Here is a 20,373-nt window from a genome sequence, read left to right as displayed (position 1 = left end):
ATTTGAGACTTGTAATGTACATTTTTATAAGCTTCAAGGTGTTTTATTTTAAGTTTGTATTATTTTTAAAACTAAATTTTAACCAAGCAATATAATAGTAAGAAAGAGGAAGCCACTGAGAGCAGCTCTGAAGGCACATACAACTACTTTATCACATTAAATGAGTCAATGGTGCATTGAGGATGAATTTCAAACTAGTTTTGCATATTGATGTAATGTTTATATATATATATATATATATATATATATATATATATATGCCGAATTGAACGGGTGCTGCAATTGAAGAAAAAGAACTGAATCATCGATATGTTAAATTATTGACAAGTCACTTGACACTAAAATGATCGATGTTTGAATTGAGTTTGGTGAGGTAATCTCGGAGGATTTGGTACGAGGGCGTAGGCGTAGATGAAGACTGGTGCGTGGGTTTCCCGGATGGAGTAGGGACGCCATCTTTACGCCAGTGCTACCGGTGGGTCTTCGGTTCAGCGGAGCGTCACTGCTGTTGCTGATCCACCACCAGGACTCGAAGAGCAGCCGATAATCCTCCTTTTCCACCGGGACCTTGCGAACGGTCCCAAATACCCGAGCACCATGGCAGACAGAGAGAACCTAGTATACCAGGCAAAACTCGCCGAACAAGCGGAGAGATACGATGGTAAGACACCGAATTAAGTAACAGTCATTGCAGAAAGCCTGGCCCCTCCGTCTCCCTGCGCAGGGGGCTTGGAGATGCAGGTAAAGCAGTACACATGGATTTGTTGGGTGAGAGACAAAATGGCGGAGATTTCTCCAGCCGAATGAAGCAGTAAACGTTTCAAATTCATTGTTTCGACTGAAAGGGAAATAGGTTGTTTTTTTTCCTGATTAACAGCGTGTATTGTCGCGTACCCTGATGTCTGGTTAACATATAGCTTACGTTAGGTGGTGAGCTATGCTAGTAACCGTTATCCAGCTAACACTAGCGAACACATCTAAATTGCCGACTAGCTGGCTAAGTTAGCCTTTCTTCAGCTCACGACACGCGAAACTCTAGTCGCAAAGCAGAGGTACAGAAGACGTCCACACCCCACTAAACATGACTTGCGCTTCTTCTGACTCTGTAGAAGCCTTTGGGTCTATCAGATCAAACAAGCAACAGCTGTAGTAGAAAAATATATAAGATAATTGTGCCACAGTTGCTGCTACGTACCGCCCCCACCAAGTGTTTTGGTAAGGTATCTGGCAAACCAGATATAGCCAATGGATATAACTCAAATTTGATAAAGTTCTTTATACAGTGTTTGGGTGCAAGTGACAATGTGAACAACCCGTTCATGGTCTTAATTTGTGCTTTACCCGGTAGATTCGTTAGACGTCAACATGGAGGCATTAAAGTTTAATAAACTTTTAAATTGCTCTCCGTCTACTGCTGCTTCGGCCAGGCCAGCATCGCCTTATTACTGCGTTGTGGCGAGGCCTGGGTTAATTGATTGATAGGTGTAGCACCAATGGTGAACAAGAATAGGCGGGGTCAGTGATAATTGCTACTAGGTGATTCGTGTCTAAACACAAATCGCGGCCAGAAGTTCATCTTGAGACATGTTTTCTTTGCGGTCAGTTGACTGGAAGTCCTTTCCAACGCAAAGTGTATTGAGCTATTCATTGGTAAATGTACAGTATAATTGCTTTACCTGTACAGTCGATACTTTTCTTGAACATCACATCCTTTACTGACTAATATGAAACTGTAAGACACTGACCATACATTGTGCTTCATCAATTTATGCCCATAACACTCTTCGGACGTGTATGCAAGTAGGTTTCTGACGGGGTCCTAGGGAACAAAATATGTAATAGAAAATAGCAAGAAGCCAAAGGCAGTAAGCTTTAAGTTTTAATACCACTTTCTCTTTCTCTCACTGTCAGTGAACTACAAATATGCTAAAGGGATTTGATTAGCTGTTGCGACTGTTTTCACTATTGATCCGTATGGAGTTTTATTAATAATTTAGTCACTTTTTTGTGTGGGGGGACAGATAGCTGATGAGCGCTGGAGAGCCGGGGGTATAGCCGTTGCTTCTGGATGAATAAATACCTGTAGACCAACTGTGTTCGGCTCTGATCCAGAGCTGCTTACCATGGGTGGAGACCTCAGTGTTTTTGTTTCGTGTTGACTGTAGTAGCAGTCTGTGGGCAAGCAGAGATACTACTTCAAATTAATACAGAGATATACTTAACTATGAAACAAGTTAACCTAGCATGGTCCTGATCCCACTCCATTCAGAAAACAAGCATTTTGTTTGCTTGTCATGCATACAGACATGACAAAGCATTAATTCAAAACATTTACATTTCGACATAATTTCTAACAACATTTTGAATTTGCTACCACAAAATTACTTAAGAAACATGATTTCTCAGAAACAATGTTAGGGTCATAACATATCTATGTATGTTCAGTAACACTGGGGGGGGGGAAATAAAATGTGGACACAGAATGGGGAAATGGGCTCCTCCCACTTTGCAGCTCTATTGAAGCCCATTTTGTTGCAGCTAGTGGCTGATCAGTGATTGTGATCAGTTAAGAGATCTGCAGAGCTTTTAATACTGAGAAAATGTTTAAAAAGCATAGAGAGGTTATTGAGTTTGAGTGCAGGCTGGAGGGTAAAGGGATCAAAACAGCATAGTGCTCCTCTTGGCTTCTAACCATCATGTATCAGGTTTCGCTAGCATGCTGCACAGATCCCTGCTATTGGCTTCTGATAGCGCCCTGTCTGTAAAGTTTAAAAGCCAAAGGCAGAGACACATTACTCTTATTTCCAGGCTAGCATGTGTTGCATGAGAGGTGTGACTTGTCTGCAGCTTGAGCCACAGTTTTAACCACTATTGAAAATAATTAATGTGTTTTTAATTAGTATCCCACATACTACTTATGTCAAAACTTGATAAAATCCCTCAGAATTACCCTTCCTATTCAGCATAATACTGTAATATATTGTTCCTGTAGTCATATATTCTCAGGTTTTCCAGAAATTGCATGAAATATGTTACTGACAATTGCAGGAGCAGTTTAGAGTATTTAGTAGGGATGCACAGAATGTTCGGCCACCGAAATGCACTTTCAGTGTTCGGGCTAATAAGTCAAAAGACCGATTTAAATTTTACCGAACAATTACGTTGACATGTCGGCCGTGTGGAAGCATTTTAAAGTGTCAGAGGAAGACGCAAAAATCGCGAGGATACACATGTGACAACGTCCGGGTTTCAAAATACGGTGTTTTGACAGTATGGAAATAAGATGAATTGGATTATATTCACACATAGTATAAAACATATTACATGTGTACATTAAAAGTAAATAGCCACATGTAATTTACTTTACCAGACCCTCTCGGGCCTCGGACCCACCCCCCATAGTCTCTCCAAATCCTGTGGGAAACACTGAGTAAAAAGCACATTTTGACTATTTAATTTATGCAATGGTAAAAAAAAAAAAAAAGAGGCAAAAATGTGAATGTACTTGTTCATGTTCGGCATTCAGCAAATTTTTTCATTATATTTGGTTTTCGACTTTGGCCAAGAATTTTCATTTCATTGCATCCCTAGTATTTAGGTTTTTGAAGAGCCCCCACATTGTGTCTTTTTTATGTTGATCCCCAGGGATTAGTAGCTCCTTCAAAGCAAATTGTCAAATTGTTTTCATTGCTGTTTCATCCCTGGATACTGTATTCTCTTTCACACCAACTGAGTCACCTTGAAGATGTGAAAAGACATTGCATTTGATCTAGCTCAGTCCTCTGGTTCATTGTCCTGGCTCAGTTCCTAGCGTCCTTCAATAGGTGTCCGTAGGTGGTGAATCTCTGCATTAGAAGAGTTTATACTTGGCCGGTGTCCCAGGCTCTCCATTAATAAAGTACTGAGGATGACAGAAACCTTTCAAGTCTCTGCTGTGTGGTTTAAAGTCTCCGTTAATGGAAGGAACATGGGCTCTTTGTCAAATTCAAAAATCAATATATGCACCGCTTTCCCCCAAAATGTTAATAATTATAAGGAAGTATTCACCCAAATTACAAAAACATATTTTCACATTAACCTCTAGTGGTTTTGAGCTTTGCAGATGGTTTTGGTTTTATTGGCTGGGTTTGAGATTTCTGTATCTGAGACATCTGCCTCCACCCCGATACAATAGATGTGGTGAAACATTGAAAAATTACTTAAAAATTCAACATCAGCATTTCTTTCCAGAAACACTGTCCCTGTAACTCTGGATAATCCACAGAATACGCTGTGAGCAGTTTTACCAGGGACTATTTCTTCTGTAGAAAGTTGCTCCAATGGGCCTTAAACATCGTAATCATTGTTTTATTTTAAATCTAATAAGCTGCAGTGAAGCCAAAACAACAAATATGTGTCACTGTTACAAACTGCACCTGCAACGGGTGGCACCAGCTCAACTTGCCTCAACTCTACTCGCCTTTTTTGGTTTTCCATTGGGCAAATCTGGTACCCGATTGGTCGGAGAGAATTGTCACTATTCACTGCATCATCACTGCGCGTGTCCCGTCACTTTTAAATAGTTCAGCCAGAGATTGAGAGAGAGCAACTGTAATGATACTCTCTGTAGTTTATTACTTGATTATTATTATGGTAACTGCACCACCCCCCAGGGTTCAACATAAGCAATGGCCCGGAGACACGGCAATACAATAGAACAGTATGGGGAAAGAGATGGCTGTTATCCTGCCCCTTCCACCAGAAAGCCAATCGTCTGCTTTTAACGGCCAAAGCGGGAAACATATTTCAGCTGTGTGGTTCCACTGACGTGGTCTGTTATTCTGCTACTATGCATTAATGGTAGTAGTGATGCATGCATAATAGAATTATAACCGGTCAGGAAAAATGCTTTTTAAACCTTATTTTGGGGCAAAGTCGTCAAACCTTTTCAGTGATTGTTACCAGATTTTACTGCCGATTCTATTCATGTAGTTTGTATATCCCGGGGACCAGTGAAAGTGCAGTACTGGCTGTCTTCCCATTCGTTCTGATAGCAGCCTGGTCTTGTTAGTCCGAAACAGCTGCCTGGAGACGTTGCCAAGATGGCTGCCTAGTGGCATGACTTGCCTATAAAGAGTCTAAAGCGGATGATACACGGAGCAACTTTTAGAGCAATGGTGCTGGGCAATGTTGCCGTCAATGGTAATGAGTAAAGAAAGTGGCAGTTTGTGGCAGTTTGACGTAAAACAGTAAAGTTATACGTCGTTTTGTGTGAAACCCGTTCAATGAACTACATCTCGCACAACATATGTCAGCAACATGTTAGCGCAGTAATGCTAGCTAACGTTCATTGCTTTCTTGCTACTAGCTAGATAACTTAGCTATGTTCCAAGCAGAAATAAATCTCACCTGTTGCGTTTAATCCAACGACTCCTGGTCCTTTTTATCACATCATCCTCTCCTGTAAGTTTTTTGACACTAGCTTCAGTCATTGACAGAAACAGAAACAGTCACATACGCAACTTTTGGGTTTGTGGTCTTTGTAATTATGTATTTTCACAGTGTTATACCTCAACAGTATTACAACAAAATGCAACTTCCTTGACTTTAAAATTTATCTTGTAAACTGACAAACGTGTAATTCAGGGCACAATTCAAACGGTATCAAAATATTGTATATTGTTGTCCCTTGCCATTGACTACCGTACAATATTTTTCCGAAATAAGGTCCCATGGTTGTCCACCTGAAGGGGAGGGACTTAGGCTCTCTATAAGGACTTTGCCCAGGGCCAGTAAAAAGCATTTGGTGGTAAACATTTACAGTCTACTGCAGTGATGAAGATTCTTCACAGTGGTGCTCACAATGTGAAATGTGATGCACAAGATAGAGAAAATATGATTTTGGGATTACTGCAGATTAAGTCTGGTTGAAACTGGATTTTTGAGTCCGGTATCACTATTTGACACACAGTTTAGAAACACTTTAATAAGGTTTTTTGTAAACAAACAGTGTTTACAGTCCGTATTACTCACCAAGAAACTTACGTGTCCTTGAGGTCTAACAAATGTTTTGTCTACAAAACTTCCATCAGACGATGTCTGCAATAAGACATCGGGATGGACGATCATCTTATGTGCATGTGTTCTCACACAAACTTCACTCGGTAAAAAAGAAATGGTAGGGTGTGTGAGTGTGGGGAGAAGAGAATTCCGAGGCAGGTGCAAAGCATACTTAAAAACAATAATAAGAATGTTTTGTGGTCATTAAAAGCTGCTTTCACGGGGTGGTATAATGTGAAAATATGAGGGTTTTTGTGTTTTTTTGTTTTTTTTTGTTTTTGCTGGGGGGGCAGGGGTTTTACAATAACGATGCCGGCTCAACGTTGTGATGTCTTATCAGCCATCGCCGATGGACGATGGCATCGTCTATTGGCCCAACCCTAGAGTGTATTTCCTTCCTCATTGCGAAGCAGATGTTTTAAGCTTTTTAAATCCAACATTTACATCCATTTTTACTAGCTTGCAGTCTTCGTCGTAGTCTTTCTTGACGCATTGCTGCATATGTTGGCACATCACCGCTACCTGTAGATCAGTGGAATAATGTGAAACAATTGGCAAGAGTGTGTAGTGTGTCACCTGTGCACGAGATAAACAAATTGGGACCCACTTAATAAAAACAAGGTCAAGAACCCCACGGGGTACCTTTTTTTTTTTTTTTTTTTTTATATTTGGTTATTTATTGGAATATTTAACAGTCGAAAGATAAACTTGTCAGTACATTCTGGTTTAGGTCACAGGCCCAATTAGCCACTAATTAGAGGCTATTTGAGATACTCGTGGAACTAGATAGTGATGGTTAGCCAATAGCTGGACTGCTGAAAAGGTCATGACTGAAATTACCTTTCAAGTGGGATCAGTCAGTGTATTTTAACCTAAACCGATAACGTAGACCTGTTGCCTGATCATGTCGAGTGTCTGCTCTTTGCTTGGCCGAGGGTAGGATTCAAAGGTAGTTTAAAGGTACATTAGGTCAGGGGTAAAGAATGGGGTCACCTGTCAGAAGGCTCAGTAGATTTGACAGCAGCCTGATACCCACTACAGGGCCTAATAATAGGTCGAAGCGTCATTTTACACTACACCTGGGCCGCCATAGGAATGCTCGCCTTATGTTTAGCACATTTCACCATGTATATTGATAAATTTATAGCACGGGGCATTTAAGATTTAAAAAAAAGTTTTGATTTTATATATATATATGGACATATATTTTGAACCGACTTGCATAAATAAACTTCCAAAAAAGGGAACTTGAGAAGCCTATGCCTTGTGTCATTTTTTTCCCCCTGTGTCTCCCAGAAATGGTGGAGTCGATGAAGAAAGTGGCCAGTATGGACGTGGAGCTGACGGTAGAGGAGAGGAACCTGCTGTCAGTAGCGTATAAGAACGTGATAGGAGCCAGAAGAGCTTCCTGGAGGATAATCAGCAGCCTCGAACAGAAAGAAGAAAACAAAGGCGGAGAAGACAAACTAAAGATGATCCGAGAATACAGGAAAACGGTCAGACACTGTTATATACCCAAATCTACCAGCAGTGTGAGATGGGATCTTTAGAGTATAGGTTTCTCAGCTACAAGGGGTGATCATGACAATTCTGATATTTATGCAACATTTTGACATGTTTCTTTCACTTAATACAGTCCCTACTTCCTTTTGTGGAAAGTTGTTGAGAACCTGAAAGATGTGGACGGCAGTAGCCCCTGTCCATTCTGCACTTGACAGGCAAAGTCCTATCACACAGGTGCAACTCCTCTGTGAGGAAGACTTCTGTGAATCTAGCTTTGGTTGGAAGGAAAAGTAGTCACTGTTTGCCCTGTTGCAGTGATGGATTCTATTGTAGATCATGGAGCAAATATCTCTGGTCCTGAATTAGACACAATAATGAACATACCAACCCAGTGGATTGAAGCAGAGCTGATTTTAAGTTGCTACCTTCCTTGTTATTTCATGGAGGTAAGTGTAGGCAGTGCTCATTCAGATAATCAAATGTTCCATATCTAGTAGGCAAGATGCCAGGGATGCTTTACCCTTTTTAGCAGGACTTTTTAAGCCCTCCTCCACTGACCTCATGGCGAGATTTCACAGCCCAACAAAACTTGTCTGAGTGAAATAATGAGGTAGGCAGCAACCATGAATCAACTTTAAATCGCTTGTTCTTCATTTCTGCTGCAGAGCAACTCCCAGTCACTGGCAGCACCACTGAGTGCAATGCAGCACAGCAACACTCCAGTCATTTAGTGAGGTGGGAAAAGATTTTATATGACTTTATTTAGGATAATGGATTTCACCCACACTCCAGTGTGTAAAAGTTGTGTTTTTGTCACTTTACTTACAGTACACATCGACAACATTGCTGAGAATGACATCTGTAAACTCTGAACTCTACCCTTGACAAACTGGGCAAAATCACGAGGTCTAGTGGCTGTTAGCATTTGTTGGCTATGTCTTTGTCATGACTTTGTTTTTATATGTGGCATTTCTTCAATTCTGGCAACATGAATACATGGAGTTTGTTTTGACTAGCGAAATCCCAGTCAAATATTGCCTGGCAGGATGAGCTGTATAAAAAATATTGTGTGTAAAAGTGTACTTTTATAAGTGGCTTATTTAAAGGTGACAAAAGTTGGGTTTACCCAACTAACACTACTACTACTAAAATTCTATCCAATGAAGAGCAGTTTTATTTACAAGGACATCTTTCCATCTAGTGATGATGGTAAAAAATGTCAGAATTTCACGGCTGACACTGACCTTTTGAACCGAGTCACACAGTACCCAGTCTGCTTTTCTTTGACAAATGCTTCCATGGGGACAAAAGCTGCCTCGTGTATCTCTGCCTACTTTTAACTATTGTTGGTGTGGCGGTAGACAGAATTATGAAGGGAATTATTTACTGCTAAAATTGAGGAAATATAGTTTGTTTTTTTTGTTTTTTTAATTAGTTACTGCCAGTCACACCACATAGATTAATTCATTTACCATTTTAAAACATCAAATCTGAATTTATTCGACTTTGGATCTCAGCTGAGTTGAGTGGCATTCAGCTTTGAATTGCTACAGAACTTTCCTTTTTTAACATTCAAAGGGAAATTTGATCCAGCACTTCTGACAATAGTGCGCGTGTGTATGTGTTTTGGTCTGCAGGTTGAGAAAGAGCTGAAATCAATCTGCAACGACATTCTGGATGTACTGGACAAGCACCTCATCTTAGCTGCAGTCACGGGAGAATCTAAGGTTTTCTATTACAAAATGTATGTATCTGATCAATTTCTGTTTACATTCTAACAATTAGCATTTTAAGTTCAGACACATTTACAGTTAGATATTACAAGGTGTCAGTCAAAGGAGTAATGGAATTATTTGTTTCCAGCATTTACATTACCATGGGTTAAAACACACAACAAAGTCCATTGGTTCTCACGTTGACGTAGGCTGGCATGAACATGATTTCCTAGAATATTTGCCAGAATATGCAGTAGAATGGGTTTCTCCCTTATTTTTAATCAGAATTCAGATTGTCACACGCCTCTGTTCCTCTAGGGATGTTCACATGCTTTAAAGCTGAGAGTGTACACCTTATTTCACCTCTTTCCAATTCACAAATTTCCTGGCAATTGATTATTATAAGTATCCATCTGACCTGCTTCCTGTTGGATTTTCAGTGCAGTGGATCCTGAATTGATCCCCAACCAAGTAATTAAATATTCTTGTTTGCTGAGTAACCTGACTGTAGGCTTGGGCGATCTTCTCTGTTTTCTAGGGCTGTACATAATGATTATTTTTCAAGTCGATTAATCTAACGATTATTTTTTTTCCGATTAGTCGATTAATTTTGTGTATTATAAAGAAAAAAAATTAACATACCAATTTATCCAAAATAAATATCAAAAACACATCTTATAAATAAATCAATATTTTATTCAATCATCCTGATGAAGCACATCAGAATGACAATAGTAGCATCTTAAAATGAATCAAATTTCCACGTCACTGATGTGTTGTCATAATAACAATAACAGACAGTAATTAGGCTACTTTACTGAAGACTTTTAATGTTTCGAATGTTAGATGACACACGGTGTAACGTTACTTAACATGAAATTACGTTTAACATGAAGGCGATAAAGACATACATTCAGCTCAAGTACCCAACTTTCGAATAGATGAAACATCACATGAGAATATTTTACTCAACATTTTTTTGCACTGCACTCCATGTGGCTGTCTCCAACAGAAGCTCTTTCATCACATAATGTTCAAACTTCAAGACGATCTTTCTTTCAGTCTGCGATTGAGAAATGCTGCCATGTTAATTGTTCAGACTTGTTGTCTAGAAACTGCTATACTTGCCGCTTAAGACTGCAGTACTTTTTTGTTGCACTTCTACGAAGTACTATTAGTACTATCTAGGCTTTAGATGCTGACCTTTGTTAAAGATGTTAGCTTAATATACGGCACTGCTCTTGGTTCAGTTGAAAAAACTGTATTAAACAGCTTACTTAAAAGTATCACTTTTTTTAAATTTTAAAGTTAAAACCCCCAGCATGAGAAACAATGATGCAAAGACCAAAATAAATGTAGTCAGTATCTGATGTACGTTACTAAAGGACCATAGTAACTGGGTCAATATTTTAGTTTAAACTTTGAGCATTGCTAAAATAATATCAGAAAAAGATTCAAATACATTTGGTATATATCTGTATTTGTAAAATGTTTGAACACATGTATCAGTTAAAAAATCATGTATTAGTAATTGTTGGAAAACCAACAGCACTTTGATAGTGTTAAACAATGTAATACTGGCTCATTCAGGATCACATGTGTGTTTATTGTTAGGGTGCTGCCGTTCATGTTCTTATCCCAAACTGTACAGGACGTGTAATTCAACACCGCTGTTTTGTTAATGCATTTGTCAAATGTAATTTTACCAATCAGCGCTTTGGACTCGACTGTTGTAATAATAATTTTGGAATGCACATGTGTGAAAGCAGATATTTGTCTGACTGTGTTGTTCCCTCTGCTCAGGAAGGGAGATTACCACAGGTACCTGGCAGAGTTTGCCACAGGCAATGACAGGAAGGAGGCAGCCGAGAACAGTTTGGTTGCTTACAAAGCTGCTAGCGACATCGCCATGATGGAACTCCCTCCAACGCACCCTATTCGTCTGGGATTGGCCCTGAACTTTTCAGTTTTCTATTATGAAATCCTCAACTCGCCAGACCGTGCTTGCAGGTACGTGTGGTAATTCCATGATGTCTCTTTAACAGAGATTTCCAACTCTTAAGACTGTTTTCAGTATTTTTGGAAAGGACATAAAAAGTATATAAAATGTGGGGGAATAAAAAAAACAACTAATTTTTTTCACTCACTACATATGTGAGTAAAAAAACATTCAAACTTGAGAACAATAAGAAATGTATTTTTCATCCCAGTTTTATTTTTGTCTTGTCATGTATAATATCAGAATTACACCACTGTGTGTAATGTACAAGAGGTTGCTCGTAGTGAGCAGGTGAATATAGTCAAACAACCAAGACAAGACATTTTCTCAGGAGCTGGTAGGGACCACACTTAGAGCTAAAAGGAGGAAGAACATTGGATTTATCAGGTAGACGGACGTCTTGTGTGAATGATTTTCTGCCCACTAGTGGCCAAAAAACCACGAATGCGCCTTTCAGTGTATCAGAAAAAGTCCTTAGCAACTGTTGCAGTTTGCCATTTTAGTCCTATTTGGTAAGTTATATCCACATGTTTGAGCAACTTTTCCTTTCAGCTGTGGCTCAAATCCCACATGAAAAGAAACTGTGTTCCAGCTGTCAGACACTGTTGAGCTAAATGATTCTCAGGAACCTGGCAACTTGAAAACGGTCCTGAAAGGGAACAGGTTTTTAATTTCCATCCCTGCCTCTCATACCCACTGCCTCTGGAGTGGAGTTGTTTACAAAAACACTGTAGTACAGATAGTACAGATACTTAGCTGTGTGTTTTGCTGCCTACTCTAAAATGATATCACCTGTTTACTGTATGTGTGTGTGTAACTGTGTTGTCTTGCGTCCTCTCTGCTGACAGGTTGGCGAAGGAAGCATTTGATAATGCCATTGCAGAACTGGATACGCTGAGCGAGGAAAGCTATAAGGACTCAACACTTATCATGCAGTTGCTACGTGACAACTTGACACTATGGACCTCAGACGTGCAGGGTGATGGTGAGAGAGCCATTCATTTCTTCTCAGGGCATAAGCGATAGTTGCTTGAATAGACATCAGCTACTAGTATTATGAACTTGTTCATGTCTGGGTGACACTGGCTCATGATTGGTTCCCTACTTTCAACAGCATTACTTGCTGTTTGACAGATTTGACAGACTTATGTCTATTTTTAAAGCTGATTTGTTCCTTCAAGCCTCTGATTGCCTTTGGTTGCAGCTTCTGGCATACTTGTCAGAAGTATCTTTGAGTTTTCTAAAAAGGTTTCTTAGGAGTGCTTAGACTGATTCCTCCAAAAAAAAAAAAAACTGGGAGGAGCTACCTAACTTTTTCTCTAACCTTTCCCCTCAGCACAGAAGTTTCCCTAAAGTCCGAAGCCTTCTTTGTCATCTCTCTCTCAGGCTCAGTACACTCACACTGCTCTAACTTCTCATCTCTCCTTCATTCTTCTGTAGATTCTTAAGGACAGCCTCCTTCCTTCACTCTTCCTCCATTATAGAAGTGTATTTTGTAAGTCATTCCTCCTGTCTTTGGCTTTGTCACCTCATGGCTATCACTCCTGTCTCACCATCCCCGACATCCCTCACTAACCCCCTCACAGTACAAAGTCCAGTCTTGTGGAGTGTTTTGTGGTCGAGGGGAGATGATCTCCTCTCCCGCCCTGCTCTGCTCTCACACAATAACAGAGCTGCAATGATTTAAAAGCTGTTCTTTTCTACTCCACCTGTTCTCCACCTTTCTCTGCACGAGTGGAACTCGAGTGCTGTGTGTGTTAGTGTCTTCAGGGTGTCCGCAAGGCAGTAAAAGTCTATATCATGTCAGGTTGTGTTTACATGTCACCAGGACAACAGGTTATAAAATGCTGTCCAGTAGAGAGCAGAAGTCCTGATTTCGCTTCCGGGCTGCTGCTCCATTAGCTTGTGTGACTCAAAGTAAAATCTCACAGAGGTTTTCTTATATCTGTCTTTTTTGAAAGCTTGAAACATATTCCATACTCTAATATAATTGAGTCTACACAGAGCTTGCAATTGGCATTTGAACCCTAATGATTTTAACAGAGTTAAAATTTATTCATAATTTATTTAAACAGTAGTCAGGTGCTCATATAAACACAGGTTCTGCATTCTGTAATCATTCCCCCTGACGATACTGGCCAGTATCCCTTTCTCAAATTCCCTTTCTTTGGAAAAGGATTGTATAGTATTGTCTGACACATTGAAATAACAGGTGCAGCTAAAACAAAAAGCCATAGAGAGAAGACTTCTCACTCTGGAGTTGTTGGAAATTGAGAAATGCTCAGTTCACTCTGATTGTGGGCGGTAAACTTCACATTGCAATATCTAGTAATCTTGGTATTGTGTTTTTTTTGTGTTTATCATGTTAAATGAGGTTTTCTAACTCCCTGTATCTGCACCCGGAAGTTAAGGTTTCACTTCTGCTCTGTATAAAAGAAGAAAAAGAGGCATCTGTGAGTCCACGCTCCACCTTGAATTGGGGAATGTGAGCAGAAACATGAGTTAACTTTTCCCTCCTGATGGAAAAAGATTATAGTCGAAGAGTGATTTCAGGCTTGGATATCAACTGAAAGAACTTGCGGACACCCATCCTGTTTTGCCATGCACGTTAGTACCACTGAACACAGCCCAGTGAGGCGTTACAGCAGAGTTTGGAAACGCAGCTTAGTGTGATATAACAGACGAACTGCAGGAACAGCATGTGAGGCTGCTGCTCCATCTCCTGTGGCTTTCTCACATCCCAGTTAGCCGTGGTGCTAATGAGCACTGTTACAGTTTCTATTTTAATCATGATGGATTCTCAAGCCTTTGTTATTCGTGCCTCTTAATTCTTCATTACACGGATGGCTGTGCTGTCTCTATGGTAACATTCCCAAGCAACCATTTGTACAGGTTCACAAGGCATTTTACCCTCTTAGTAAATCTGACCATGGCTTGTTTTGAAGACGCCGTGAATTAACCTCTTGTTCATTGAACTGCATGTTGACACACTGGGGTATACTTATGATTGAAGTTTACAGGTTTTGGTTGAGTGAAAGAAAAAACTTTCAATAAAAATAGAAAATTTCAATCTTTGTTTTGTCACAGCTGAAATTAGGGCGGAACGCTTTTTCAAATTGAAATTGTGAAGACTGCGGTTAAAATGCATCTGACCCTTTTTAACCAGTCATGCAGTTACAAATGAATTCCGTTGTCATCCTTGTGTGACAGACTTTGTCGCCAATCACAAGCGCCATGCGCCTCCTTTTGCGGTCCTACCATAGACTGGATGGGTCCTACTAACTGATCAGAGTGTGCACGGGGCGTGTGGTTTTATATCACACACTCACACACCGGTGTGGAGCATAATGGGCTGTCCACAACTAACCACTCCGCCGTAGTAACGTTTTAACTAAACTTCCACAGAAAGCAACATGAAAAAACGCTGCAGGCATCCGACAAACTCTTCTCGTTAGTTAGTGATGTTCAAATGAGGCTTACCGTTCAGTTTCTCTCAACAGTCCCTCAGGATTACAATGTTAGTCCAACATCGCCGAGGCTGCTAGGAAAATTAGCCGCACAATATGCTAACATCAAGTTAGCTAACCTTTAAAATAAACCGTAAAACAGGACAACACTTACAGCGTCCAAGTTTGAAGTCAGGTCATGTACTAGAGCCCAATGTTATCGGCCGATTTGAGCTAATTGCATTTAATCGGCATCGGCCGTTTATATCTGCAGATATGACAATTAAAAAAGAAACGAAGTCAGATCCTTCACTCATGTCATGGGTGTTGCATAGTTTGCCCACCGGAGGGCGACCAGCTGCAGCTCTCCTGTTAACAACACTACCTCACCACAAAAACCACAGAAGACCAGATCAGCTGACCAAAGTTTACTGGAGCTTACACTCAGCATTTAGAAACACACAGAGAGCTGTGTGAGCGGTGAATCGGTCTTTTGTCAAGTTAATTACATGACTTAAATAATTATAATAAAAACAGACCCAGTCACTTCTCCTCTCCTGAAAACATTCATGACTTGCTAACTCTCCCGTTTTGCTCTGCCCGACTTCCTAACATCAGGTTAATGTTATGGTAGCTGGGTGTTGGAAGCTAAGCTCTTAACAGACATAACTGTAGATTTATTCTGAAACAGTATGGCTGTTCTAGTGAACTGTTCACATTTGTGCTTAGTTCATCACTTCTAAATATTCTCTAAAATCTCCTAATTTAGCAACGGGCAGCTGCTGTAACATTACGTGGAGCGCTAACGTCGTAATAACTATAGTTTCTGGTGTATTCTAAAGATATCTGCAAGCTGACTGTCTGCAGTTTGTCGGCATGTCTGGAATGATTAAACCAGAGCGGACATGTAAATAAACGTGAGCTGAACAAGAAAATAACACTGCTTCCTGTAGCTCCTCTTTGTGTGACGTTGTAGATGTGAAATGCTGTCAGAGCCGTTGTAGTTAATTAAATGAAATCTCAAAGTTACAGGTTGTCCTTGTAGAGAGTCATGTTGTATTAGATGCATTCAACAGCAGCTCAGTGTATCCTAGACGGCATGATTTGGACAGATGATGAGAAATGGTTTCTCGCAGCTTAGAGTACAGGTAAAGGGATGAACTGGATGTGAATATGCGACATTGAAATTATGGCAGATTATGTGTAAAGTGAAATACACATGCTTATTCTCTCTCTCTCTTTCTGTTTACAGACTGCTGGAAAAAGTTGCATGTTCCAGCAACAAATATTTATTGATGTGCAATTGTTTACATGTTCACTTTTTGAGACTGTAATCTATTTTATTAACATAATTGAGTTAGGAAAAGGTTTTATAGCCCACATACAAACCAGTTTTCAAGTATCTGCCTGTTCTAAGTGTAGTGTAGTAACTATCCAAATCATTCTCTAAATCTAAATATCTGCTCATTAATCGGCTCGTTTTCACTTTAATATCGGCATCGGCCCCCAAAAACCCATATTGGTTTCGGCCAAGAATTTTCATTTCGGTGCATCCCTAATGCAATGTGTTTTTTCTTATGTTGTTTTAGTGGTGTGTGTCAGCGTGTATATGTTTTTATCGTGGCATGCTAAAGGACAGCACATAAAAATGAGTTCTCAGACGAAGTCTAGCATGCTGCAAACATTTCTGTTTATATTGCCCCTTTTCAAAATCTAATTTAAAAACATCGGGGGAATATCAATGTGAAGTCAAACCAGAAATTAGCTCTGTGAAGATCTAATGGATGTTTATAACCATCCAAACTGAGATAAGATACTATTATATTGCATCATGCGAAATGTAGTGTTTTTTGGAGGTTGACCAATGTCAGGGACTAAAGGTTAGGATATCTTGGTCTGTCCTGCTACAAATTTCTTTCCATTCTTTTTAATGTGCCTCTGGCAAGTCTCCCAACTTCATGGAAGTGCAAAATTAAATAAATGGAGTGCATCTTGCTTTGTTTGAATTAATCTGTGGATCTCCCTGGCCACTCTGTCAGAATCTGTTGTAAAGCCGTGTTTAGAGTCTTCTCCCTTTAATTCAGAAATTGATTTAGGGAGTAAATGTTTATAATAATAATTGTCTTGCCCACTAAGCTGTGGCTGAGGAGGTAGAGAGGGTCGCCCGAAATTTGGGAAGGTCAAAGATTCCATCCCCGGCTCCTCCAGTCTGCATGTCAAAGTGTATTTGGGCAAGATACTGAAGCCCAAATTGCTCCTGAAGGCTGCCAAGGCCATCAGGGTGTGAATAGGGTGAATGTGAAATGTTTTGTAAAGTGCTTTGAGTGGTCAGAAGACTAGAAAGGCGCTATACAAGTACAGTCCATTTACCTTATCCCTCAATAACTCACCCTGTTTTATAACAGCAAAGGAAATGCATTTATGCTCATGTGAGAACCAGACTCTCTCCTGGCAAGCCTCAATGAAGCTGACAGCCAGCAGGGCTGAGGTTCTCCTGAGTGGTCTGATTCATCACAACAGCCTCAGTTAGCTGTCTTTTGTAAATGTCTTAAAGAGTGTGCAGAGATAATGGCAATTCATAATTGTTTCACGTTTCTGTCGTTATCTCAGGTGAAGAACAGAACAAAGAAGCACTGCAAGATGCGGAGGAAGAGACCCCGCGAGACTGAACACCACAAGACAAGCCCCCCTCCTCCTCCTCCTCTTCCTCCCTTCTGTCCTCCCAGCACTAGCTCCTGTCCCCAGCCACAGTTTTCAGCTGGGTTTATACTGCAGCCCACACTATTTCTCTACCTTTTCCTCTTTTTCTACCCACCTGTCTCAACCTTTCTCCTCGTATGCACGTCATCTCCCAATCCCCTCAGGGCCCGCTGGGGTCTTCATCTCCACTCCCCAGGGGCGTTGTCTTATTTTTGATGACTGAATTTGCAAGCCTGTACCCTTTAAGGTTCATGTCCTATTTTACTGTTTTTATTTTGCTTTACTTTGCTGTTTCATCTGTTGCCAAGTACGCTTGCCTGTATTTGTAACACACACATGCAAGAGTTTATTTAAAGACAATAATTTGCTGTTCAACTTTTTCCTGTGTATGTCTTTATGAACAATATATTGTCCATGCTTCTGTAAGTCAGTCAGTTTTGAAACATTTCAGTTTGCAAATCGAGGAAATATAGCAGTGATTGAAGGTTTAAAAGGGATGTGTTAAAGCTTTTAGGAAGAACCAAGTGCCCTCTTTACTTTGTGGTTACCAAACCTGCTCCTTTAACACATCAATAGGTCTTTTGTTTATTTTTATTGAAACAAACAGCAGAATGTCCCCAATCTTTGAGCATCACTGACCTCTATCCTTGTCCACTCTCAGACAAAGTATTGTGCTGCGAGGCTGTAGCGCTTTTGCTAATGGCAGATAGTTAGTTAGGTAATGGCTATTTAGCAGACAAACTGTGCGTGTGTGTGTGCGCGCGTGGGAGGGGAATAATCAACACATGATTGTAATGTAATGCAGTTTTGCATTGGCACTATATATATATAAAAAAGGTTTGGGAAATGGAGGCCTGCTGTATCTTTACTCCCTTGACTCTTTCAGGTTTCCTCATCTCAACTCTGTCTCTTTCCCCTCATTTCCTCTCTTCCTTCTGTTCATTATGTGTAACGTGAATCTGATTTGTACTACTGGATGTTCTCACCGGAGCCACAAGTACCATCTGTATTCTTACTGAAACACAGCATGGAATTAACATTAAACTTCAAATTGAAAAATGTTAAATTAACACCAATGTTGTCTTTTCCTTGTATTGTGTTGTGGGGTGGGTTTGACATGTTTTCATCTTTAATCACTAGGGGGCAGTGCTGGCTGAGCGTAGGAAAAAGAGTAGCAGAGACTGAATGCAGTGATTCTGCATTTATCCTGTGATATTTTTAAAAATAAATTGTTTTTTGCTGTACAGTTTCAGGCTTTTATTCACAGTGGGTGGAAGAAGTACTCTGATCCTTATGTGAAAGTACCAATACTACAATATAAAAATACTCTAGTACAAGTAAAAGTGCTACATTCAAAAGTAAGACTATATAAGATATATACTATATATTAGAAACAGTACTCAGAAAACTGGCCCCTGTGACTTAGGCCTATATAATAAATGACAATACTGATGCATTTATGTCTGAGCAGTATTTTACTGTTGTGGAAGAAGTATTCAGATCATTTACCTAAGTAAAAGTAGCAGGAGAACAATGTAACTCTTTTAAATCGTACTTTAGTAAAAGTATAATTAGCAAAATGTAGTTCAAGTATCAAAAATAAAGTACTCATCCTGCAGTAACATGTCTCCTGTCAGTAATATAGGATTCAATCTGCAGCAGCGTGTGAGCAACATGCTACAGCTGTAGCTGCTTGAGGTGTTAGTTTGAACTGTTTTCTATACAGTTAGTTTAGTCCAGTGCTTCCCAACCTAGGCCACAAGATGGGGGAAGAAAAAACAGTTCTGAAACACATCTGATTATTTTTAGGACTTTTCTCTATTTTTGCTTTTTTGTGACATTGAATCATTTTACCTCTTTGAGCCTCAGTTATTTAAGGAAAACCATCTGAGAAGTTTAGAGAGGAAATGTGTTTTGGGGAACTACTAACAACTCGGACATATCTGAAATGAGACAAAAGGCCAAAACAGAACAGTAAAATATGCCAAAATTCATGAGACTCCCAGAAAAAAAGAGAATGCAGAATAAAACAAAACGACTAGAGCATACAAAAGGGAGCTTTATTAACTTCTAACTTTACCTCCTTAGACTCCTCCTCAACCGCTTGTCCTGCAAACAGGGTCGCAGGGGGCTGGAGCCAATCCCGGCTGACATTGGGCAAAAGGCGGGGTACACCCTGGACAGGTCGCCTGTCCATCGCAGGGCCACACATAGACAAACAACCACTCACATACACACCTATGGACGATTTTAGAGACACCAATTAACCTTGCCTGCATGTCTTTGGATGGTGGGAGGAAGCAGGAGCACCCGGAGAGAACCCACGTGGAGAACATGCAAACTCCACACAGAAAGGCCGGGGCAACCAGGGTTTGAAACCACAACCTTCTTGCTGTGAGGCGACAGTACTAACCACTGTACCACCACACCGCCCAAGCCTCAACTCTTTAGTCTTAATTCTAAGACCATTTTGTAACTGTGGCTTTTTAGAGTATGTGCACCCTGTGGTTTCACCTTAATCATGGAGGTGAAAGTGAAGTGGAACATAAGTAGGTCTTTGTTATAATCGCGGTTAAGACCACTTTGTGATACACTGCAGTGTTTTACCATCTGTCAAGGTTAAGTCAGACTCTTTCTTTTCACTTACTACTTTAATTCCTTTCTTATAACTAATATTTTCCCATTCTATGCTTTCTGCTATCTTTTTCTACACTGTGTATTCAGAAGAATTACTTCTTGGTTTTTGATTTATATATATGTATCATATATGAAGTATTCATATATTTTACTTAACTAAAAGTAGCAATACCACAGAGTGTGCAGTCAAGTAAAAGTCCTTGTAGTGTGGCCTGCTGTATAAACCCAGTTGGAACGTGTAGCTGGGGATAGGAGCTAATACAAAAGTATTAGCATTAAAGAAACGTCACGTTTTCAGGACACTACACAGGAAGTACAGCTTATCATCCTTGCA

General features: G+C 40.0%; 1 protein-coding gene and 1 long non-coding RNA gene across 2 annotated transcripts; both read left to right on the top strand.

The window, feature by feature from the left end:
• Positions 1 to 429: 429 nt before the first annotated feature.
• On the top strand, positions 430 to 18,472 carry LOC123963113 (14-3-3 protein epsilon). The gene is made up of 6 exons (XM_046039670.1): positions 430 to 661; positions 7,336 to 7,535; positions 9,180 to 9,286; positions 11,061 to 11,267; positions 12,105 to 12,241; positions 17,313 to 18,472. Exons 1-6 carry the CDS (start codon positions 598 to 600, stop codon positions 17,369 to 17,371), a joined length of 774 nt encoding a protein of 257 aa, XP_045895626.1. The 5' UTR covers positions 430 to 597; the 3' UTR covers positions 17,372 to 18,472.
• On the top strand, positions 7,550 to 9,173 carry LOC123963114. Its single transcript, XR_006823126.1, has 3 exons — positions 7,550 to 7,988; positions 8,208 to 8,277; positions 8,371 to 9,173. It is a non-coding gene; the product is annotated as an uncharacterized LOC123963114 (long non-coding RNA).
• Positions 18,473 to 20,373: the final 1,901 nt, after the last annotated feature.

Source organism: Micropterus dolomieu, linkage group LG23, assembly GCF_021292245.1.
Source record: "Micropterus dolomieu isolate WLL.071019.BEF.003 ecotype Adirondacks linkage group LG23, ASM2129224v1, whole genome shotgun sequence".
Lineage (NCBI taxonomy): Eukaryota > Metazoa > Chordata > Actinopteri > Centrarchiformes > Centrarchidae > Micropterus > Micropterus dolomieu.
Note: the sequence above shows the minus strand (reverse complement) of the source record. Positions and strands in the feature narration are given on the sequence as shown.